This window comes from Carettochelys insculpta, chromosome 1, assembly GCF_033958435.1.
Source record: "Carettochelys insculpta isolate YL-2023 chromosome 1, ASM3395843v1, whole genome shotgun sequence".
Lineage (NCBI taxonomy): Eukaryota > Metazoa > Chordata > Testudines > Carettochelyidae > Carettochelys > Carettochelys insculpta.
Window position 1 is genome coordinate 381,305,626 of NC_134137.1, and position 24,791 is coordinate 381,330,416.

The window sequence follows — 24,791 nt, forward strand, 5'->3', positions numbered from 1 at the left end:
AGTCCGACCCCCAGGCACTGCCCACCCAGCGGTCAGCCCCCGAGAGAGGTGGGGTCGGCGCTGGCGGCTGGCTGAAACGGCGGCTGGGTCTGGGGAAGTGATGAGAAGCCTGGCCAATGGAGTTCACTGCATGGGCTGGGTTCTGCTGCACCCAGGGCTCCACTTTGACCTGCTTTTAATGGCGCTAACCGAGCACGCCCTAGGCTGGGTGTCGGGCGAGCGATCAGCCAGTGGTTCTGCCACAGCAAACGCTGGGCAAGGTGCTCTAATCCCTGAGGGCCAACAAGCCTCCACCTGAGACTGAGCTCACGGTGTGAAGCCGGAGGGCTGGAGCCCCGAGGTCCAATCTGAGGAGACTGAGGCTGCAGGGCTCACACCGGAGGGAGCGAGAGAGACCTGGAGCTCTGGCACACTGAAGCTGCATCTACACGTGCACGCTACTTCGAAGTAGCGGCACCAACTTCGAAATAGCGCCCGTCGCGTCTACACGCGTCGGGCGCTATTTCGAAGTTAACTTTGACATTAGGCGGCGAGACGTCGAAGTTGCTAACCTCATGAGAGCTGCGTCTACACGTGCACGCTACTTCAAAGTAGCGGCAGTAACTTCGAAATAGCGCCCGTCACGTCTACACGTGTTGGGCGCTATTTCGAAGTTGAAATCGACGTTAGGCGGCGAGACGTCGAAGTCGCTAACCCCATGAGGGGATGGGAATAGCGCCCTACTTCGACGTTCAACATCGAAGTAGGGACGTGTAGACGATCCGCGTCCCGCAACATCGAAATAGCGGGGTCCTCCATGGCGGCCATCAGCTGGGGGGTTGAGAGATACTCTCTCTCCAGCCCTTGCGGGGCTCTGTGGTCACCATGGGCAGCAGCCCTTAGCCCAGGGCTTCTGGCTGCTGCTGCTGCAGCTGGGGGTCCGTGCTGCATATACAGGGTCTGCAACTAGTTGTTGGCTCTGTGTATCTTGCACTGTTTAATGAAAGTGTGTCTGGGAGGGGCCCTTTAAGGGAGCGACTTGCTGTTGAGTCCGCCCCATGACCCTGTCTGCAGCTGTGCCTGGCTCCCTTATTTCGATGTGTGCTACTTTGGCGTGTAGACGTTCCCTCGCTGTGCCTATTTCGATGTTGGGCTGAGCAACGTCGAAGTTGAACATCGACGTTGCCAGCCCTGGAGGACGTGCAGACGTTATTCATCGAAATAGTCTATTTCGATGTCGCAACATCGAAATAAGCTATTTCGAAGTTGGGTGCACGTGTAGACGTAGCCGAGAAGATAGGAATAGCGCCCTACTTCGACGTTCAACATCGAAGTAGGGACCGTGTAGACGATCCGCGTCCCGCAACGTCGAAATTGCTGGGTCCTCCATGGCGGCCATCAGCTGGGGGGTTGAGAGACGCTCTCTCTCCAGCCCCTGCGGGGCTCTATGGTCACCGTGGGCAGCAGCCCTTAGCCCAGGGCTTCTGGCTGCTTCTGCGGCAGCTGGGGATCTATGCTGCAGGCACAGGGTCTGCAACCAGTTGTCAGCTCTGTGTATCTTGTGTTGTTTAGTGCAACTGTACCTGGGAGGGGCCCTTTAAGGGAGCGGCTTGCTGTTGAGTCCGCCCTGTGACCCTGTCTGCAGCTGTGCCTGGCATCCCTATTTCGATGTGTGCTACTTTGATGTGTAGACGTTCCCTCGCTGCGCCTATTTCGATGTTGGGCTGAGCAACGTCGAAGTTGAACATCGACGTTGCTGGCCCTGGAGGACATGTAGACGTTATTCATCGAAATAGACTATTTCGATGTTGGCTGCACGTGTAGACGTAGCCTGACTGTGACTGGGAGAGTGTCGGGGGGGTAGGCACAGCACCGATCCTGTGGCCCCCTGAGGCAAACATACTCCAGTCACTCGCTGGAGCGACAGGAGAGGGAACATGCTCAGTGCAGACAGAATCCTGGAGAACTGAGCTCCCAACCTCTACTGAATGAGGGCCGCACATGTGCAAATGCAGATTTTCAGCAGCTCGGGGGCTGGTCAGATGGGGATCCCCACAGAGCTGGTTAGAGGGGGATCCCCACAGGGCCGGTGAGAGGGGGATCCCCACAGAGCTGGTTAGAGGGGGATCCCCACAGGGCCGGTGAGAGGGGACCTGACGTAGAGTCACCCGGTCCCTGTCCAAACCTACAGAGCAGTTCTCAGAACGTTTGCATGTGGCCACACTGACCTCCTTCCTCCAGTGTGCTCTTGGAAACAGCTGCCCTTTGGTGCGCCTTTCTCCCCAGCACTCAGCCCCTGCAGGCGCCTTGCTCCCCAGCACTCAGCCCCTGCATCCCCAGCACTCAGCCCCTGCAGGCGCCTTGCTCCAGAAATTCCTGCCCAAGGGTTCAACGTTTGGCAAAACTATGGGCAGCAGCAAACAGGCTCCCACAGCGGGAAGAGACCAGAAGCTTATCTGTGGGCATTGCAGCCTGCACCTCCCGTACCACAGCGAACCCTGGGCCTGGCCCAGGCCCACTAGAGGCCGGCTTCCGCATGTGGCAAGGGGCTGCTGCTGATCCCAGCAGGGGCAGGGCGAGTGATCGGGAGAACTGCAGATGGGTTAAACCTACCTCCTCCGGAATGTCCCACTGCAGCCGCTGGGGCGGGGCAATGGCCGTATTGGGCTCCCCACAGCAATGCCCCCCGTCACTGTAGCCCAGATGGAACTGGTCAGTTGCCAGCATGAACTGAAAAGAAAAGACGTGGGTGGGGAGGGGCCCATGTTAGCCCAGGAAAAGGCTGCACACCCGGGCTGCAAACCCCAGCCCCTCTTCTCCTTGCACCCCCACCCCTGGCACCCGCCTGAACCCCTGGGCTGCAAACCCAGCCCCTCTTCTCCTTGCACCCCAACCCCTGGCACCTGCCTGCACCCCTGGGCTGCAAACCCCCAGCCCCTCTTCTCCTTGCACCCCCACCCCTGGCACCCGCCTGCACCCCTGGGCTGCAAACCCAGCCCCTCTTCTCCTTGCACCCCAACCCCTGGCACCCGCCTGCACCCCTGGGCTGCAAACCCCCAGCCCCTCTTCTCCTTGAACCCCAACCCCTGGCACCCGCCTGCACCCCTGGGCTGCAAACCCCCAGCCCCTCTTCTCCTTGCACCCCCACCCCTGGCACCCGCCTGAACCCCTGGGCTGCAAACCCAGCCCCTCTTCTCCTTGCACCCCAACCCCTGGCACCCGCCTGCACCCCTGGGCTGCAAACCCCCAGCCCCTCTTCTCCTTGCACCCCCACCCCTGGCACCCGCCTGCACCCCTGGGCTGCAAATCCCCAGCCCCTCTTCTCCTTGCACCCCCACCCCTGGCACCCGCCTGCACCCCTGGGCTGCAAACCCCCAGCCCCTCTTCTCCTTGCACCCCCACCCCTGGCACCCGCCTGAACCCCTGGGCTGCAAACCCAGCCCCTCTTCTCCTTGCACCCCCACCCCTGGCACCCGCCTGAACCCCTGGGCTGCAAACCCCCAGCCCCTCTTCTCCTTGCACCCCCACCCCTGACAACCGCCTGCACCCCTGGGCTGCAAACCCCCAGCCCCTCTTCTCCTTGAACCCCCACCCCTGACAACCGTCTGCACCCCTGGGCTGCAAACCCCCAGCCCCTCTTCTCCTTGAACCCCCACCCCTGGCACCCGCCTGAACCCCTGGGCTGCAAACCCCCAGCCCCTCTTCTCCTTGAACCCCCACCCCTGACAACCGTCTGCACCCCTGGGCTGCAAACCCCCAGCCCCTCTTCTCCTTGAACCCCCACTCCTGGCACCCGCCTGCACCCCTGGGCTGCAAACCCCCAGCCCCTCTTCTCCTTGCACCCCCACTCCTGGCACCCGCCTGAACCCCTGGGCTGCAAACCCCCAGCCCCTCTTCTCCTTGCACCCCCACCCCTGGCACCCGCCTGCACCCCTGGGCTGCAAATCCCCAGCCCCTCTTCTCCTTGCACCCCCACCCCTGGCACCCGCCTGCACCCCTGGGCTGCAAACCCCCAGCCCCTCTTCTCCTTGCACCCCAACCCCTGGCACCCGCCTGCACCCCTGGGCTGCAAACCCCCAGCCCCTCTTCTCCTTGCACCCCCACCCCTGGCACCCGCCTGAACCCCTGGGCTGCAAACCCAGCCCCTCTTCTCCTTGCACCCCCACCCCTGGCACCCGCCTGAACCCCTGGGCTGCAAACCCCCAGCCCCTCTTCTCCTTGCACCCCCACCCCTGACAACCGCCTGCACCCCTGGGCTGCAAACCCCCAGCCCCTCTTCTCCTTGAACCCCCACCCCTGACAACCGTCTGCACCCCTGGGCTGCAAACCCCCAGCCCCTCTTCTCCTTGAACCCCCACCCCTGGCACCCGCCTGAACCCCTGGGCTGCAAACCCCCAGCCCCTCTTCTCCTTGAACCCCCACCCCTGACAACCGTCTGCACCCCTGGGCTGCAAACCCCCAGCCCCTCTTCTCCTTGAACCCCCACTCCTGGCACCCGCCTGCACCCCTGGGCTGCAAACCCCCAGCCCCTCTTCTCCTTGCACCCCCACCCCTGGCACCCGCCTGAACCCCTGGGCTGCAAACCCCCAGCCCCTCTTCTCCTTGAACCCCCACCCCTGACAACCGCCTGCACCCCTGGGCTGCAAACCCCCAGCCCCTCTTCTCCTTGCACCCCAACCCCTGACAACCGCCTGCACCCCTGGGCTGCAAACCCCCAGCCCCTCTTCTCCTTGCACCCCCACCCCTGGCACCCGCCTGCACCCCTGGGCTGCAAACCCCAGCCCCTCTTCTCCTTGCACCCCAACCCCTGACAACCGCCTGCACCCCTGGGCTGCAAACCCCCAGCCCCTCTTCTCCTTGCACCCCCACCCCTGGAAACCGCCTGCACCCCTGGGCTGCAAACCCCCAGCCCCTCTTCTCCTTGCACCCCAACCCCTGACAACCGCCTGAACCCCTGGGCTGCGAACCCCCAGCCCCTCTTCTCCTTGCACCCCAACCCCTGACAACCGCCTGCACCCCTGGGCTGCAAACCCCCAGCCCCTCTTCTCCTTGCACCCCCACCCCTGGAAACCGCCTGCACCCCTGGGCTGCAAACCCCCAGCCCGTCTTCTCCTTGCACCCCCACCCCTGGCAACCGCCTGCACTCCCGGGCTGCAAACCCCAGCCCCTCTTCTCCTTGAACCCCCACCCCTGACAACCGCCTGCACCCCTGGGCTGCAAACCCCCAGCCCCTCTTCTCCTTGAACCCCCACCCCTGACAACCATCTGCACCCCTGGGCTGCAAGCCCCCAGCCCCTCTTCTCCTTGCACCCCAACCCCTGACAACCGCCTGCACCCCCGGGCTGCAAACCCAGCCCCTCTTCTCCTTGCACCCCAACGCCTGACAACCGCCTGCACCCCTGGGCTGCAAACCCCCAGACACTCTTCTCCTTGAACCCCCACCCCTGACAACCGCCTGCACCCCTGGGCTGCAAACCCCCAGACACTCTTCTCCTTGAACCCCCACCCCTGACAACCGCCTGCACCCCTGGGCTGCAAGCCCCCAGCCCCTCTTCTCCTTGCACCCCCACCCCTGACAACCACCTGCACCCCTGGGCTGCAAACCCCCAGCCGCTCTTCTCCTTGCTCCCCCACCCCTAGCAACCGCCTGCACCCCTAGGCTGCAAACCCCCAGCCCCTCTTCTCCTTGCACTCCCACCCCTGGCAACCGCCTGCACCCCTGGGCTGCAAACCCCCAGCCCCTCTTCTCCTTGCACCCCCACCCCTGGCAACCGCCTGCACCCCTGGGCTGCAAACCCCCAGCCCCTCTTCTCCTTGCACCCCCACCCCTGGCAACCGCCTGCACCCCTGGGCTGCAAACCCCCAGCCCCTCTTCTCCTTGCATCCCCACCCCTGTCACCCGCCTGAACCCCTGGGCTGCAAACCCAGCCCCTCTTCTCCTTGCACCCCCACCCCTGACAACCGCCTGCACCCCTGGGCTGCAAACCCCCAGCCCCTCTTCTCCTTGCACCCCCACCCCTGGCAACCGCCTGCACCCCTGGGCTGCAAACCCAGACCCTCTTCTCCTAGCACCCCCACCCCTGGCACCCGCCTGAACCCCTGGGCTGGGAACCTACCAATCCTCCTGTCCCTGCATCCCACCTCTGGCAAACCCCTGCACCACTGGGTTGAAAACCCACAGCCCCTCCTGTCCCTGTGCCCCTGCACTGATGGGCTGGGAACTCACTGTTCTCAGCCCTCCCCACCCATCTTTGTGCCCACCCATCTCTGGATCCTCTCTGCACACCTGGGCTGGGAGCCCACCATCTTGCTGTCCCTGGCTACGTCTACACGTGCAGCCAACATCGCAATAGCTTATTTTGATGTTGCGACTAGTCTATTTCGATGAATAACGTCTACACGTCCTCCAGGGCCAGCAACGTCGATGTTCAACTTCGACGTTGCTCAGCCCAACATCGAAATAGGCGCAGCGAGGGAACGTCTACACGCCAAAGTAGCACACATCGAAATAGGGATGCCAGGCACAGCTGCAGACAGGGTCACAGGGCGGACTCAACAGCAAGCCGCTCCCTTAAAGGGCCCCTCCCAGACACAGTTGCACTAAACAACACAAGATACACAGAGCTGACAACTGGTTGCAGACCCTGTGCCTGCAGCATAGATCCCCAGCTGCCGCAGAAGCAGCCAGAAGCCCTGGGCTAAGGGCTGCTGCCCACGGTGACCATAGAGCCCTGCAGGGGCTGGAGAGAGAGCATCTCTCAACCCCCCAGCTGATGGCCGCCATGGAGGACCCGGCAATTTCGACGTTGCGGGACGCGGATCGTCTACACGGTCCCTACTTCGACGTTGAACGTCGAAGTAGGGCGCTATTCCTATCTCCTCAGCTGCGTCTACACGTGCACGCTACTTCGAAGTAGCGGCACCAACTTCGACGTTAGGCGACGAGACGTCGAAGTCGCTAACCTCATGAGAAGATAGGAATAGCGCCCTACTTCGACGTTCAACGTCGAAGTAGGGACCGTGTAGACGATCCGCGTCCCGCAACGTCGAAATTGCTGGGTCCTCCATTGCGGCCATCAGCTGGGGGGTTGAGAGATGCTCTCTCTCCAGCCCCTGTGGGGCTCTATGGTCACCGTGGGCAGCAGCCCTTAGCCCAGGGCTTCTGGCTGCTGCTGCGGCAGCTGGGGATCTATGCTGCAGGCACAGGGTCTGCAACCAGTTGTCAGCTCTGTGTATCTTGTGTTGTTTAGTGCAACTGTGTCTGGGAGGGGCCCTTTAAGGGAGCGGCTGGCTGTTGAGTCCGCTCTGTGACCCTGTCTGCAGCTGTGCCTGGCATCCCTATTTCGATGTGTGCTACTTTGACGTGTAGACGTTCCCTCGCTGCGCCTATTTCGATGTTGGGCTGAGCAACGTCAAAGTTGAACATCGACGTTGCTGGCCCTGGAGGACGTGTAGACGTTATTCATCGAAATAGCCTATTTCGATGTTGGCTGCACGTGTAGACGTAGCCCTCATGAGGTTAGCGACTTCGACGTCTCGCCGCCTAACGTCGAAGTTAACTTCGAAATAGCGCCCGACGCGTGTAGACGCGACGGGAGCTATTTCGAAGTTGGTGCCGCTACTTCGAAGTAGCGTGCACGTGTAGACGCAGCTCCTGTGTCCCCCACCCCGGCATCCTCGTCCAACCCTGGACTGGGAACTCAGCCCTTCCTCCCACTGCACCCCAACCCTGGCAACCTCCCCTGCAGCCCTGGTCTGGGAACCCACAGCCCCTGCTTTCCCTGCACCCCCAGCCCTGGCATCCCCCCGCACAACTGGTCTGGGAACCCACAGCCCCTGCTGTCCCTGCACCCCCAGCCCTGGCATCCCCCTGCACAACTGGTCTCGGAACCCACAGCCCCTGCTGTCCCTGCACCCACAGCCCTGGCATCCCCCCGCACAACTGGTCTGGGAACCCACAGCCCCTGCTGTCCCTGCACCCCCAGCCCTGGCATCCCCCTGCACAACTGGTCTGGGAACCCACAGCCCCCGCTGTCCCTGCACCCCCAGCCCTGGCATCCCCCCGCACAACTGGTCTGGGAACCCACAGCCCCTCCTGTCCCTGCACCCCCAGCCCTGGCAGCCCCCCACACAACTGGTCTGGGAACCCACAGCCCCTGCTGTCCCTGCACCCCCAGCCCTGGCATCCCCCTGCACAACTGGTCTGGGAACCCACAGCCCCTCCTGTCCTTGCACCCCCAGCCCTGGCATCCCCCCGCACAACTGGTCTGGGAACCCACAGCCCCTCCTGTCCCTGCACCCCCAGCCCTGGCAGCCCCCCACACAACTGGTCTGGGAACCCACAGCCCCTGCTTTCCCTGCACCCCCAGCCCTGGCATCCCCCCGCACAACTGGTCTGGGAACCCACAGCCCCTCCTGTCCCTGCACCCCCAGCCCTGGCAGCCCCCCGCACAACTGGTCTGGGAACCCACAGCCCCTGCTGTCCCTGCACCCCCAGCCCTGGCAGCCCCCCACACAACTGGTCTGGGAACCCACAGCCCCTGCTGTCCCTGCACCCCCAGCCCTGGCAGCCCCCCGCACACCACTCGTAGGAATCCCTCACTACTGGGGCTCAGGCCAGCCTGAAGGGATATCCCTGGAGTAGCTTCCCTGACCTGAGGTGGGTTTCAAGAGCCCCCGGTGCACATCTTGCCCTTCGCCCGGGAAGGACGAGCAGCCCCTTCCGCCTGCTCCATTACCTCCCAGAGCTGCCCGATGACGGGCGCGTCTGCCCACGAGTGCTCCACGCTGCTGCCCAACTTGCCGTTTCTGTAGACTACCAGGGTGAAGGATTTATCAAACCACCTGGGGAGAGGGGTGGAGCATGAGGCCTTCTTGGACGGTCACAGTGTGGGGGTCCCAGGCCCTACTCCCCATCCACAGTCAGGAGTGACACACGGCAGGGAGCACAGCCGGGTTACGGGGCGACAGGGACCCAGCCTGGAACAGACTGGTCAGCACAGGGACCAGAAGCTGTCAGCATCATCCATCTCGGGGAGAGGGGCCCAGAGGGGTCCCTGAGCCGGGCCCTGGCCCCCTTTCTCCCTCCCCAGCCAGCCCAGACTGCCCCACCCAACGGTCCCCTTCCAGTCAAACCAGCCCGGCCCCTCCGCCCACCTCTGTCCTGCTTCTCCAGGGGAGAAAGGTGTCACCTGGTTGCCTAGGTTACCAAGGGCACAGCCATTGTCGACATGAGATGTCATCACACGGAAACTCCCATTTCCACTGTGCAGTGATGCTGTGCCGGGGGAAGCTGAGGCAGCACCAGGTGGTACTACAGGGCATCAGCAATGCATGAATCCTACCCAGGGAATAAACCCTCACAGGCCCCCATGTGTCACAGGCACCCACTGTGGGGAAGGGTGCAAGCAGAGGAAGCACAGAATGGGGTGGATGCAGCCGGCACTGGGGGATGAGGAACACGGCGTGAGATGCCCATGGCTGGTACAGGGGGAGCCCAAAGACCTGAGAGACAACGTGAGATGCACGCGGCTGGCACGGGGGGAACAATAGGGGGTGAGGTACACAGCGTGGGATGTCTGTGGGTGGCACGGGGGGAACAATGGGGGCGAGGGACACAACGTGGGATGTCTGTGGGTGGCACGGAGGGAACAATAGGGGGTGAGGGACACAGCGTGGGATGTCCGTGGCTGCAACGGGGGGAACAATGGGGGCGAGGGACACAGCGTGGGATGTCTGTGGGTGGCACGGGGGGAACAATGGGGGTGAGGGACACAGCGTGGGATGTCTGTGGGTGGCACGGGGGGAACAATGGGGGTGAGGGACACAGCGTGGGATGTCTGTGGGTGGCACAGGGGGAACAATAGGGGGTGAGGGACACAGCGTGGGATGCCCGTGGCTGCAACGGGGGGAACAATAGGGGGCGAGGGACACAGCGTGGGATGTCTGTGGGTGGCACAGGGGGAACAATAGGGGGTGAGGGACATAAGAACATAAGAACATAAGAATGGCCATACTGGGTCAGACCAAAGGTCCATCCAGCCCAGTATCCCATCTGCCGACAGTGGCCAATGCCAGGTGCCCCAGAGAAGGAGAACAGAAGACAATGATCAAGTGATTTATCTCCTGCCATCCATCTCCTGCCCTTGTACTGAAGGCTGGGGCACCATACTTTATCCCTGGCTAATAGCCATTTATGGACCTAACCTGCAAAAATGTATCAAGCTCTTTTTTAAACCCTAATAGAGTCCTGGCCTTCACAGCCTCCTCCGGCAAGGAGTTCCACAGGTTGACTGTGCGCTGTGTGAAGAAAAATTTCCTTTTATTAGTTTTGAACCTACTACCCATCAATTTCATTTGGTGTCCCCTAGTTCTTGTATTATGGGAAAAGGTAAATAATTTTTCTATATTCACTTTCTCCACACCGTTCATGATTTTATATACCTCTATCATATCGCCCCTCAATCGCCTCTTTTCCAAACTGAAAAGTCCCAGTCTCTCTAGCCTCTCGCCATATGGGACTCGTTCCAAACCCCAAATCATCTTAGTCGCCCTTTTCTGAACCTTTTCTAATGCCAATATATCTTTTTTGAGGTGAGGAGACCACACCTGCACGCAGTACTCAAGATGTGGGCGTACCATAGTTTTATATAGGGGAAGTATGATATCTTTTGTCTTATTATCTATCCCTTTTTTAATTATTCCTGACATCCTATTTGCTTCACTAACTGCTGCTGCACACTGCGTGGACGTCTTCAGAGAACTATCCACTACAACTCCAAGATCCCTTTCCTGATCTGTCGTAGCTAAATTTGACCCCATCATGTTGTACGTGTAATTTGGGTTATTTTTTCCAACATGCATTACCTTACACTTACCCACATTAAATTTCATTTGCCATTTTGCTGCCCAGTCACTCAGTTTGCTGAGATCTTTTTGTAGTTCTTCACAATCCCTTTTGGTTTTGACTGTCCTGAACAACTTGGTGTCATCTGCAAACTTTGCCACCTCACTGCTTACCTCATTTTCTAGATCATTGATGAACAAGTTGAACAGGATCAGTCCCAGGACTGACCCCTGGGGAACACCACTAGTTACCCCCCTCCATTGTGAAAATTTACCATTTATTCCCACCCTTTGTTTTCTGTCTTTTAACCAATTCCCGATCCATGAAAGGATCTTTCCTCCTATCCCATGACCTCCTCATTTACATAAAAGCCTTTGGTGTGGGACCCTGTCAAAGGCTTTCTGGAAATCTAGGTATATTATGTCCACTGGGTGCCCCTTGTCCGCATGTTTATTAACCCCTTCAAAGAATTCCAACAGATTAGTTAGACACGACTTCCCTCTGCAGAAACCATGCTGACTTTTGCCCAACAATTTGTGCTCTTCTACGTGCCTTGCAACACAGCGTGGGATGCCCGTGGGTGGCACGGGGGGAACAACAGGGGGTGATGGGCAGAGCGTGGGATGTCTGTAGGTGGCACAGGGGGAACAACAGGGGGTGAGGGACACAGCGTGGGATGCCCGTGGGTGGCACAGGGGGAACACTAGGGGGTGAGGGACACAGAGTGGGATGCCCGTGCCTGGCACGGGGGGAACAACGGGGGTGAGGGACACAGCGTGGGATGCCTACAGCTGGCACGGGGGGAACAATAAGGGGTGAAGGACACAGCGTGGGATGCCCGTGGGTGGCACGGGGGGAACAGTAGGGGGTGATGGGCACAGCGTGGGATGTCCGTGGGTGGCACGGGGGGAACAATAGGGGGTGATGGGCACAGCATGGGATGTCCGTGGGTGGCACGGGGGGAACAACAGGGGGTGATGGGCACAGTGTGGGATGCCCATGGCTGGCATGGGGGGAACACTAGGGGGTGAGGGGCACAGCGTGGGATACCAGTGGGTGGCACGGGGGGAACAACAGGGGGTGATGGGCACAGCGTGGGATGCCTACAGCTGGCACGGGGGGAACAATAGGGGGTGATGGGCACAGCGTGGGATGTCTGTGGGTGGCACGGGGGGAACAATGGGGGTGAAGGACACAGCATGGGATGTCTGTGGGTGGCACGGGGGGAACAATAGGGGGTGAAGGACACAGCGTGGGATGCCCGTGGGTGGCACGGGGGGAACAATAGGGGTTGAGGGGCACAGCATGGGATGCCCGTGGCTGGCACGGGGGGAACAACAGGGGGTGATGGGCACAGCGTGGGATGCCTACGGCTGGCATGGGGGACCACCAGGGGATGAGGGACACAGTGTGGGATCTCTGTGGGTGGCATGGGGGGAGCAATAGGGTTCGAGGGACACAGCGTGGGATGCCCGTGGGTGGCATGGGGTGAACACTAGGGGGTGATGGGCACAGCGTGGGATGCCCGTGGGTGGCACGGGGGAAACAATAGGGGTCGAGGGACACAGTGTGGGATGTCCGTGGCTGGCACGGGGGGAACACTAGGGGGTAATGGGCACAGCGTGGGATGCCCGTGGCTGGCACAGGGGGAACCATAGTGGGTGAGGATGTGCTGGAGTGGGGGGAGTGCTTGAGAGATGTGCTGGAGTTGGGGGAGTGCACGTGTGAGACTCAGGCTGGATGTGAGAGGCAAGGAGAGCAGCTCCCAGTGGCTAAGGATGACCCTGGGGCTACAATTGGCAGGTAACACCTTTGCCCTCAACAAAGAGGGAGGAGCTGAGCTGGTTTTTGAATCGGGGGCGGCAGTTAGAGGCAGGGAAAGAGAGAGCTGGAAGGCAGCCAGCCGGAGGAGGGGGAAAGCTACACCCCAGAGGGGCACCCCTCAGGCTCTTCTCCCCAGGACGGGTTGGAAGGACTGTCTCTGACTGCTGTACTGTCGCTTCTGTGAGAAACTGGGCATCTGTTGCCTAATAAACCTCCTGTTGTACCTGCTGAGTGACAGTCAATCCTGCCAGCGGATGGGGTGCAGTTCAGGGGGACCCCTGAACCCCATCACACTGGTGTCAGAAGTGGGATGCACTGCACCCATGGATGAGCTCCCAGCAGTGGCTGACTGAGCGCAAGAGAAGGAAGGAGCCTCACAAGAGCCAGAGGTGGAACAGAGCCATTCCTCCAGCTGCTGCTGGTGAGCGGATACCCCGGGAGATAGCGGGGAGATGGATTATAGCCGACTCCTGAAGGCAGAGCTAGCGGGGCTGTGCAGAGAGAGGGGCCTGACCGTGGGGAAGGCGACCAAGGCCCAGCTGATTGTCCAGCTTGAAGAGAATGACCAATCCGGGGGGGGCAGAGCCTGTCCTGGCAGAAAGTGCCCAGTCACCCTCGGGAAGCGTTTCGGATTCTCCGACAGGAGCGGGGGCTCGACGCCGTCAGACAGACACGGTGCCCACCAGGTCACGCTCAGCTAGCGGTGGTCCATCACGGGCAGAGTCCCCCGCCACAGAGCTGCGATGGCTGGAACTCGAGGTGAGATTAAAGGAACTGGAAGCCCAGGAACGGCAGAGGGAACGTGAGCGCCAGGAACGGGAAAGAGAGCGTGAGCACGAGCGACAGTAACGGGAAAGAGAGCGTGAACACGAGCGCCAGCTACAAGAGAGACAGCGGGAGGAGAGAGAGCGAGAGCGGGAGCATGAGCGAACCATGGCAGAGGCGAGACACCAAGAGGCCCCAGCTGCGGTAAGCGGGGAGAGGGCCAGACGGCTCGGGGTGGCCAGTCACTTGGAGACGCGTGTGCTGGCCCAATGTCAGGACCCGGGGACATGGACGAGTTCCTTACCGCCTTTGAGCGAGTCTGTGAGTTGCACGAGGTTCCCCCAGCTCAGTGGCTCCGGCACCTCACCCCCTTGCTGGGCCAGAAGGCCGCAGCGGTGCTCAGCCAGCTGGAGGGGCTGCAGCCTGGGGACTGTGAACGGTTCAAACAGGCCCTGCTGCATAAGTTCGGGCTGACTCCGGAGATGTACAAGAAGAAGTTCCAGGAGGCGCAGAAGAGGCCAGAGGAAACCCATGTAGATACAACCGCCCGCCTGAAGCAATACTACCAGAAGTGGGTGTTCGGAATGGGAGTCCAGTCCGTAGAGGATCTGATCGAGCTGGCGGTCCTGGAGCGATTCTACGAGATGTGCTCACCTGACCTGAGGGTGTGGCTCGTGGACCGGAGGCCTGGGGATTCACACAATGCAGGGAAACTGGCAGATGACTTCACAAACAGCCGGGCCAGGTTTGAAAGTGACCCCCACAAAGAGAGGGAGTTCCGGAGGAAGAGGGAGTCCCGGAGAGACCGAGAATCTCGGAGAGACCGAGAATCTCAGAGAGACCAGTCCCTGACCGTACAACAGAGGGGACCACCTCTTGGGCGAGCCCAGGAAAGAGGGGCCGGCCACCCACCCCCCAGGGAGCCAAGCAGAGCCTGGACAGAGCAGCCGGCCCGAGGGACACAACAAGACCCAGGCTGTTATCGCTGTGGGCGAAAGGGGCATAGAGCAGCCCAGTGCCCCAAGCTCCCAGACAGGTTGAGCAGGCCGGGGGGTCGTGGAGTCAACTGGGTGGGGTCCCAGAAGCCAGAGGGGCTGGCGACCAAGGCGGGTGGTGCTCACAGTGGGCACTCAGATTGGGCCGAGTCCGCCCCACAGACCAGCTCCTCAGGGGGACCAAATGCTCAGAGGTCAGTTTACAGAGTGGGGGCGGCACTACCTCTGTGGAGCAAGTGTCTCAAACACCTCGAGGTAGATGGGAAAAAGGTCACGGGGTTCTGGGACACAGGCGCTGATGTGATGCTGGCCCGACCCGGGGTGGTGGCACCGGGCTGCATGATACCCAGTTCCCACCTGACGATAACAGGAATTGATGGGACCCCTTTCAAGGTGCCCATGGCGAGGGTACACCTGAAATGGGGGAAGAAGGAAGGCCCCAAGGAGGTGGGCGTGCACAGCCATTTGCCGGCGGATGTACTGATGGGGGCTGACCTGGAGAAATGGCCAGGTGAACGCCCTCGTGCCCTGGTCCTGACCCGAAGTCAAAGAAAATGAGGGGTGCGCTCCCCAGATTCAGGGGTACAGGCCCAGCCAAACTCACAAGAGCCACAGGGGCCAACCCTGAGAGAAAGGGGGCCCCCAAAAACCAGATCTCACAGGCCAGGGGTGATGGAGCCAGGCAGGGATGGGGAAGTAGCATCCGCCCCTGCCCGAGCGGAAGAATTCCAGGCAGAGCAGCAGAGAGACCCCTCCTTGCAGAAGCTGAGGGAACTGGCCAGTCTCAGCCCAGCTCCACAGCTGGGGGAGGGCTGCAGGGAGAGATTCCTGTGGGAAAAGGGATTCCTGTACCGGGAATGGGCTCCCAGATGCAAAGCGGAGCCATGGAAGGTCCAGAGGCAAAGCTTGTGGGACAAGAGTGGGGTCCGGCACACCTGGGCCACAGCCTACCACCCCCAGACCAATGGGTTGGTGGAGAGGTTCAATGGGACTCTGAAGCAGATGCTGGGAACCTTCATGAATCAATACCCCCATGACTGGGACAAGTACTTACCCCACCTGCTGTTTGCATACAGGGAGGTGCCCCAGGAATCCACGGGGTTCTCCCCATTTGAGCTGCTGTACGGAAGGAGGGTACGGGGACCCCTGGACTTGCTCCAAGAAGAGTGGGAGGGGATGGCCTTTCCTGAAGGGGAGTCAGGGGTACAGTACGTACTGTCCTTCCAGGAAAAACTCACCGAGCTCATGGGCCTGGCCAGGGAGAACCTCTCCAGGGCCCAAAGGAAGCAAAAGGTCTGGTATGACCGTAACGCCAGGGCCCGAGCCTATGCCACCGGGGATCAAGTGATGGTCCTTGTACCTGTGCGGCGAAACAAGCTGCAAGCGGCCTGGGATGGGCCCTTCAAGGTTGTCAAACAGCTAAATGACGTGAATTATGTGGTGGAACTGTCGAACCGGGCCCACAGCCACCAGGTCTATCATGTGAACATGATGAAACCTTACTGGGACAGGGAGAACTTGGTGCTGGCCGTGTACAGACACTGGGAGGGGCAGGGGGATGATCCCTTGGTGGATTTGCTCACAGGGACTGGAGCCCGCTCCTTGCTGGAGTCTATTCCCCTCTCAGACCAGCTGACGCCTGCCCAGCAGATGGAGATCAAGGAGGTGCTGCATTCGCATCAACAGCTGTTCTCTGACAGACCCGGACGCACTGACCTGGCTGTCCACCGAATAGAGACAGGCACCCACGCCCCTATCAAGTGTGTGCCATTCAGAGCCACAGGGAGGACGGCTCAGGACATAGAGGGGGAGGTTGAAGACATGCTGGCTCTGGGGGTGATCCAACCCTCCTCCAGCCCCTGGGCCTCTCCCGTGGTGTTAGTCCCTAAAAAAGATGGGTCTGTTCGGTTTTGTGTGGACTATCGCAAGCTTAACGCCATCACTGTCTCGGACGCCTACCCATGCGCAGGCCTGACGACCTTTTAGACAAGCTGGGGGGAGCCCGTTACGTCACCACCATAGACCTCACCAAGGGGTACTGGCAAGTGCCATTAGACCAAGATGTCCGGCTCAAGTCGGCTTTCATCACCCCTGTGGGTCTCTACGAGTTCCTGGTCCTGCCCTTTGGCCTCAAGGGGGCACCCGCTACCTTCCAGCGTCTGGTGGACCAGCTACTGAAAGGGATGGAGAGCTTTGCCCTGGCTTACATGGACGACATTTGCATCTTCAGCCAGACGTGGGAGGACCATGTGTCCCAGGTCAAGCAGGTGCTGGACCGACTCCAGAAGGCCGGTCTGACTATCAAGGCAGGGAAGTGCAAGGTGGGAACGGCTGAGGTGACCTACCTGGGCCACAAGGTGGGCAGCAGCTGCTTAAAGCCAGAGCCAGCTAAAGTGGAGGCTGTCAGAGATTGGCCAACACCCCAGACTAAGAAACAGGTCCAGGCCTTCATTGGGATGGCGGGGTACTACTGGAGGTTTGTGCCCCACTTTAGCTCCATCGCAGCCCCCCTCACGGAGCTGTGTAAAAAGGGAAAGCCTGACAAGGTGGTCTGGGCCGAGCAGTGCCAAGAGGCCCTCTGTGCGCTGAAGGAGGATCTGGTCAGGGCCCCAGTGCTGGCAAATCCAGACTTCAACAAACCCTTCCTGGTGTTCACTGGTGCCTCAGACGTGGGGCTGGGGGCGGTGCTAATGCAGGTGGATGACAAAGGGGAGAAACACCCCATCGTGTACCTGAGTAAGAAGCTGCTGCCCCGGGAGCAGAACTACGCAGCCATAGAGAAGGAATGTCTGGCCATGGTGTGGGCGCTGGGGAAGCTGCAGCCGTACCTGTTTGGACGGCGTTTCACCGTGTACACCGATCACTCACCCCTGACCTGGCTGCATCACATGAAAGGGGCCAACGCCAAGCTCCTGCAGTGGAGTCTGCTCCTGCAGGACTACGACATGGAGGTGGTCCATGTCAGGGGGAACAACAACACCATAGCCGATGCCCTGTCATGCAGGGAGGGCCCCGAACTTCCCCAGGTCACTGGCTAAGTGACCCCGCTCAGTGCGGTCTGGAAGGGGGGAGAGATGTGATGGAGTGGGGGGAGTGCATGTGTGAGTCAGGCTGGATGTCTGAGGCAAGCAGTAGCTCCCAGTGGCTAAGGATGACCCTGGGGCTACAACTGGCAGGTAACACCTCTGCCCACAACAAAGAGGAGGGAGGAGCTGAGCTGGTTTGAATCGGGGGTGGCAGTTAGAGGCTGGGGAAAGAGAGAGCTGGAAGGCAGCCAGCCTGAGGAGGGGGAAAGCTACACCCCAGAGGGGCACCCCTCGGGGTCTTCCCCCCAGGACGGGTTGGAAGGACTGTCTCTGACTGCTGTGCTGTCGCTTCTGTGAGAAACTGGGCATCTGTTGCCTAATAAACCTCCTGTTGTACCTGCTGAGTGAGAGTCACTCCTGCCAGTGGACGGGGTGCAGTAAAGGGGGACCCCTGAACCACTTCACACAGGGACACAATGTGGGATGCCCGTGGCTGGTACGGGTGGAACAACAGGGGGTGAGGGAAACAGTGTGGGATGCCCGTGGCTGGCATGGGGGGAACAGCAGGGGGTGATGGGCACAGCGTGGGATGCCCGTGGGTGGCACGGGGGGAACAACAGGGGGTGATGGTGTGATGGAGTGGGGGGGGTGCATGTGTGAGTCAGGCTGGATGTCCGAGGCAAACAGCAGCTCCCAGTGGCTAAGGATGACCCTGGGGCTACAACTGGCAGATAACACCTCTGCCTAAACAAAGAGCAGGGAGGAGCTCAGCTGGGTTTTTGAATCGGGGGCGGCAGTTAGAGGCTAGGAAAAGGGAGAGCTGGAAGGCAGCCAGCCTGAGGAGGGGAAAGCTACACCCCAGAGGGGCACCCCTCGGGGTCTTCCCCCCAGGACAGGTTGGAAGGACTGTCTCTGGCTGCTATGCTGTTGCTTCTGTGAGAAACTGGACATCTGTTGCCTAATAAACCTGCTGTTGTACCTGCTGAGTGAGAGTCACTCCTGCCAGCGGACGGGGTGCAGTGCAGGGGGACCCCTGAACCCCATCACAGATGGGCACAGCGTGGGATATCCGTGGGTGGCACAGGGGGAACAACAGGGGGTGACGGGTACAGTGTGGGATGTCTTTGGGTGGCACGGGGGGAACACTAGGGGGTGATGGGCACAGCGTGGGTTGCCCGTGGCTGGCATGGGGGGAACAGCAGGGGGTGATGGGCACAGCGTGAGATGCCTACGGCTGGCACGGGGGGAACAATAAGGGGTGATGGGCACAGCGTGGGATGCCCGTGGCTGGCACGGGGGGAACAATAGGGGGTGATGGGCACAGCGTGGGATGCCTACGGCTGGCACGGGGGACCACCAGGGGATGAGGGACATGGCAGCAGATGGCCGTGGCTGGCACAGGTGTGCCAGGGAACAGGGAGGCAGGCAGCGGTGGGAAGCGGCCAGAGTGGAGGAGGCTGTGCCAGGACGGGGGTGCAGGATGGGGCGCTGGTCCCTACCTGTCGTAGCAGCGGCCATGCAGCAGGGACTTGCCGTAGCTGTCCATGCTGCCCTCCCGGCCCTCCTCGTAGCCGTGCACCTCCTCGTCCAGGACCAGGAAGAAGGCAGCCCGCTCAATGGCACCCAGCGCCACCTTGTTCTTCCCACGGCTGAAGAATCTGGCTCGGGCCTCGGCCCACGGGATCCTGGCCAGGCAGAGCCGGGGGAGACGCTGTGAGGCGATGAAGAGGCTGGGGCAGACCCATGCCAGGAGCTTGCCACATCTTAGCAACCCCTCCCCCAGCAATGCCCTCCCCTTCCCCCTCCTCCTCCTGCTCCCTCTAAGCCCACGCACCCTCCCAGGCCAGGCCTGCTCCCGCTCTGCCTCCCCCCTCCCACCCCACAGGCCAGGCCAGGCCAGGTCCCCGTCCCACTCGCCCACTCCCCAGCCTTCCCCCCAGGTTATACCTGCTCCCCTTCCTGCAACTCCACAGGCCAGTCCAGCCCCTGTCCTGCCCGACAAGTTGGGCCTGCTCCCCATCCCCAGCCTAAGCCACCCTTGCACCTGGGCAGGCTCAGCAGCTCGCTGGCCAGGGGCTCCCCAGGGTTGGTGCACAGGCTGGCAGCAGCCCTGAGCCGGCCCTTGACCCCGACCCACCTTTCTCCAGCCGTGAGAGCCGCCAGCCTCTCCTCCCCAGGCTGTGGGGGCGAGGGGTCATCCAGGATCCTCTGGAACTGCAGCTCCAGGTCGCGCGGCTTCAGCAGCTTCCCGCCCTGGTACAGCCACAGCCGGTAGAAGCGGCCCCGGTGGTAGATGGCCAGGTGCTTGCTGTCCGACAAGTGCTGCACAGTGTCTGTGGGCAGAGACGCATCGGCCAGTCACCTCCGCCGCGGCCAGCTGCAGCCCAAGCTCCCTGGGCACCGCCTGGCTGCACCCGCGCTCGGGGTAACGGAGGGCTCTGGGAAACAGAGACCTGCTGCAGCACAGAGCCCCAGGCACTGACTCTATGGCAAACAGAAACACTGCAACCAGAGCAACAGGCTCTGGGCACTGCCACGGGGGGAACGGGGCTGCTGTGCGCAGGGGAATGGGCTCTGGGCACTGCCACGGGGGGAACGGGGCTGCTGTGCACAGGGGAATGGGCTTTGGGCACTGACACGGGGGGAACGGGGCTGCTGTGCACAGGGGAATGGGCTCTGGGCACTGCCACAGGGGGAACGGGGCTGCTGTGCACAGGGGAATGGGCTCTGGGCACTGCCACGGGGGGAACGGGGCTGCTGTGCGCAGGGGAATGGGCTCTGGGCACTGACACGGGGGGAACGGGGCTGCTGTGCGCAGGGGAATGGGCTCTGGGCACTGCCACGGGGGGAACGGGGCTGCTGTGCGCAGGGGAATGGGCTCTGGGCACTGCCACGGGGGGAACGGGGCTGCTGTGCACAGGGGAATGGGCTTTGGGCACTGCCACAGGGGGGAACGGGGCTGCTGTGCACAGGGGAATGGGCTCTGGGCACTGCCACAGGGGGAACGGGGCTGCTGTGCACAGGGGAATGGGCTCTGGGCACTGCCACGGGGGGAACGGGGCTGCTGTGCACAGGGGAATGGGCTCTGGGCACTGCCACAGGGGGAACGGGGCTGCTGTGCGCAGGGGAATGGGCTCTGGGCACTGACACGGGGGGAACGGGGCTGCTGTGCGCAGGGGAATGGGCTCTGGGCACTGCCACGGGGGAACGGGGCTGCTGTGGTCAGGGGAATGGGCTCTGGGCACTGCCACGGGGGGAACGGGGCTGCTGTGCGCAGGGGAATGGGCTCTGGGCACTGCCACAGGGGGAACGGGGCTGCTGTGTTCAGGGGAATGGGCTCTGGGCACTGCCACGGGGGGAACGGGGTTGCTGTGAACAGCGGAATGGGCTCTGGGCACTGCCACGGGGGGAACGGGGCTGCTGTGCACAGGGGAATGGGCTCTGGGCACTGCCACGGGGGGAACGGGGTTGCTGTGCGCAGGGGAATGGGCTCTGGGCTCTGCCACGGGGGGGAACCGTACTGCTGTGCGCAGGGGAAAGGGCTCTGGGCACTGCCACGGGGGGAACGGGGCTGCTGTGCGCAGGGGAATGGGCTCTGGGCACTGCCACGGGGGGAACGGGGCTGCTGTGCACAGGGGAATGGGCTTTGGGCACTGACACGGGGGGAACGGGGCTGCTGTGCACAGGGGAATGGGCTCTGGGCACTGCCACAGGGGGAACGGGGCTGCTGTGCACAGGGGAATGGGCTCTGGGCACTGCCACGGGGGGAACGGGGCTGCTGTGCGCAGGGGAATGGGCTCTGGGCACTGACACGGGGGGAACGGGGCTGCTGTGCGCAGGGGAATGGGCTCTGGGCACTGCCACGGGGGGAACGGGGCTGCTGTGCGCAGGGGAATGGGCTCTGGGCACTGCCACGGGGGGAACGGGGCTGCTGTGCACAGGGGAATGGGCTTTGGGCACTGCCACAGGGGGGAACGGGGCTGCTGTGCACAGGGGAATGGGCTCTGGGCACTGCCACAGGGGGAACGGGGCTGCTGTGCACAGGGGAATGGGCTCTGGGCACTGCCACGGGGGGAACGGGGCTGCTGTGCACAGGGGAATGGGCTCTGGGCACTGCCACAGGGGGAACGGGGCTGCTGTGCGCAGGGGAATGGGCTCTGGGCACTGACACGGGGGGAACGGGGCTGCTGTGCGCAGGGGAATGGGCTCTGGGCACTGCCACGGGGGAACGGGGCTGCTGTGGTCAGGGGAATGGGCTCTGGGCACTGCCACGGGGGGAACGGGGCTGCTGTGCGCAGGGGAATGGGCTCTGGGCACTGCCACAGGGGGAACGGGGCTGCTGTGTTCAGGGGAATGGGCTCTGGGCACTGCCACGGGGGGAACGGGGTTGCTGTGAACAGCGGAATGGGCTCTGGGCACTGCCACGGGGGGAACGGGGCTGCTGTGCACAGGGGAATGGGCTCTGGGCACTGCCACGGGGGGAACGGGGTTGCTGTGCGCAGGGGAATGGGCTCTGGGCTCTGCCACGGGGGGGAACCGTACTGCTGTGCGCAGGGGAAAGGGCTCTGGGCACTGCCACGGGGGGAACGGGGCTGCTGTGCGCAGGGGAATGGGCTCTGGGCACTGCCACGGGGGGGGAACGGGGCTGCTGTGTTCAGGGGAATGGGCTCTGGGCACTGACACGGGGGGAACCGTACTGCTGTGCGCAGGGGAATGGGCTCTGGGCACTGCCACGGGGGAACGGGGCTGCTGTGCGCAGGGGAATGGGCTCTGGGCACTGCCATGGGGGAACGGGGCTGCTGTGCACAGGGGAATGGGCTCTGGGCACTGCCACGGGGGGAACGGGGCTGCTGTGCACAGGGGAATGGGCTCTGGGCACTGCCACGGGGGGAACGGGGCTGCTGTGTTCAGGGGAATGGGCTCTGGGCACTGCCACGGGGGGAACGGGGTTGCTGTGCGCAGGGGAATGGGCTCTGGGCACTGCCACGGGGCGAACGGGGCTGCTGTGCACAGGGGAATGGGCTCTGGGCACTGACACGGGGGGAACGGGGCTGCTGTGCGCAGGGGAATGGGCTCTGGGCTCTGCCACGGGGGGGAACCGTACTGCTGTGCGCAGGGGAAAGGGCTCTGGGCAGTGCCACGGGGGGAACGGGGCTGCTGTGCGCAGGGGAATGGGCTCTGGGCACTGCCACGGGGGGAACGGGGCTGCTGTGTGCAGGGGAATGGGCTCTGGGCACTGCCACGGGGGGAACAGGGCTGCTGTGCGCAGGGGAATGGGCTCTGGGCACTGCCACGGGGGGAACGGGGCTGCTGTGTGCAGAGGAAAGGGCTCTGGGCACTGCCACAGGGGGAACGGGGCTGCTGTGTTCAGGGGAATGGGCTCTGGGCACTGCCACAGGGGGAACGGGGCTGCTGTGTGCAGGGGAATGGGCTCTGGGCACTGCCACGGGGGGAACGGGGCTGCTGTGCGCAGAGGAAAGGGCTCTGGGCACTGCCACGGGGGGAACGGGGCTGCTGTGCGCAGGGGAATGGGCTCTGGGCACTGCCACAGGGGGAACGGGGCTGCTGTGTGCAGGGGAATGGGCTCTGGGCACTGCCACAGGGGGAACGGGCTGCTGTGCGCAGGGGAATGGGCTCTGGGCACTGCCACAGGGGGAACGGGGCTGCTGTGTGCAGGGGAATGGGCTCTGGGCTCTGCCACGGGGGAACAGGGCTGCTGTGCGCAGGGGAATGGGCTCTGGGCTCTGCCACGGGGGGGATGGGGCTGCTGTGCGCAGGGGAATGGGCTCTGGGCACTGCCACAGGGCGAACGGGGCTGCTGTGCACAGGGGAATGGGCTCTGGGCACTGACACGGGGGGAACGGGGTTGCTGTGTGCAGGGGAATGGGCTCTGGGCACTGCCACGGGGGGGAACCGTACTGCTGTGTGCAGGGGAATGGGCTCTGGGCACTGCCACAGGGGGAACGGGGCTGCTGTGCACAGGGGAATGGGCTCTGGGCACTGCCACGGGGGGAATGGGGCTGCTGTGTGCAGGGGAATGGGCTCTGGGCACTGCCACGGGGGGAACGGGGCTGCTGTGCGCAGGGGAATGGGCTCTGGGCACTGCCACGGGGGGGAACCGTACTGCTGTGCGCAGGGGAATGGGCTCTGGGCACTGCCACGGGGGGAACGGGGCTGCTGTGCACAGGGGAATGGGCTCTGGGCACTGCCACGGGGGGAACGGGGCTGCTGTGCACAGGGGAATGGGCTCTGGGCACTGCCACGGGGGGAACGGGGCTGCTGTGCGCAGGGGAATGGGCTCTGGGCACTGCCACGGGGGGGAACCGTACTGCTGTGCGCAGGGGAATGGGCTCTGGGCACTGACACGGGGGGAACGGGGCTGCTGTGTGCAGGGGAATGGGCTCTGGGCACTGCCACGGGGGGGGAACCGTACTGCTGTGTGCAGGGGAATGGGCTCTGGGCACTGCCACGGGGGGAACCGTACTGCTGTGCACAGGGGAATGGGCTCTGGGCACTGCCACGGGGGAGAACCGTACTGCTGTGCGCAGGGGAATGGGCTCTGGGCACTGCCACGGGGATTTGGGGGAATGGAGGCACTGGGCCTGGGGGGAATGGAGGCACTGGGCCTGGGGGGGAATGGAGGCACTGGGCCTGGGGGGGATGGAGGCACTGGGCCTGGGGGGGAATGGAGGCACTGGGCCTGGAGGGAAAGGAGGCACTGGGCCTGGGGGGGATGGAGGCACTGGGCCTGGGGGGGATGGAGGCACTGGGCCTGGGGGGGAATGGAGGCACTGGGCCTGGGGGGGAAAGGAGGCACTGGGCCTGGGGGGGAATGGAGGCACTGGGCCTGGGGGGAATGGAGGCACTGGGCCTGGAGGGAAAGGAGGCACTGGGCCTGGGGGGGAATGGAGGCACTGGGCCTGGGGGGAATGGAGGCACTGGGCCTGGAGGGAAAGGAGGCACTGGGCCTGGCGGGGAATGGAGGCACTGGGCCTGGGGGGGATGGAGGCACTGGGCCTGGGGGGGAATGGAGGCACTGGGCCTGGGGGGAATGGAGGCACTGGGCCTGGGGGGTATGGAGGCACTGGGCCTGGGGGGGAATGGAGGCACTGGGCCTGGGGGGGAATGGAGGCACTGGGCCTGGGGGGAATAGAGGCACTGGGCCTGGGGGGGAATGGAGGCACTGGGCCTGGGGGGAATGGACGCACTGTGCCTGGGGGGAATGGACGCACTGTGCCTGGGGGGAATGGAGGCCCTGGGCCTGGGGGGGAATGGAGGCCCTGGGCCTGGGGGGGAATGGAGGCACTGGGCCTGGGGGGAATGGAGGCACTGGGCCTGGGGGGGAATGGAGGCACT

The 24,791-nt window shown here is 62.9% G+C and overlaps 1 protein-coding gene across 7 annotated transcripts in view; it reads right to left on the reverse strand.

Annotated features, from left to right (window-relative positions):
- The window catches only part of CPT1B (carnitine palmitoyltransferase 1B), a 116,127-nt gene that overhangs the window by 33,259 nt on the left and 58,077 nt on the right, over positions 1–24,791 (reverse strand). For all 7 annotated transcript variants that reach the window (XM_074976744.1, XM_074976737.1, XM_074976755.1 and 4 more), the window contains 4 exons: positions 19,573–19,768; positions 18,935–19,120; positions 8,718–8,823; positions 2,593–2,709 (listed from right to left, as the gene is read on the reverse strand). In XM_074976744.1, the coding sequence (XP_074832845.1) occupies positions 2,593–2,709; positions 8,718–8,823; positions 18,935–19,120; positions 19,573–19,768 (605 nt within the window). The remainder of the gene's footprint in view (positions 1–2,592; positions 2,710–8,717; positions 8,824–18,934; positions 19,121–19,572; positions 19,769–24,791) is intronic.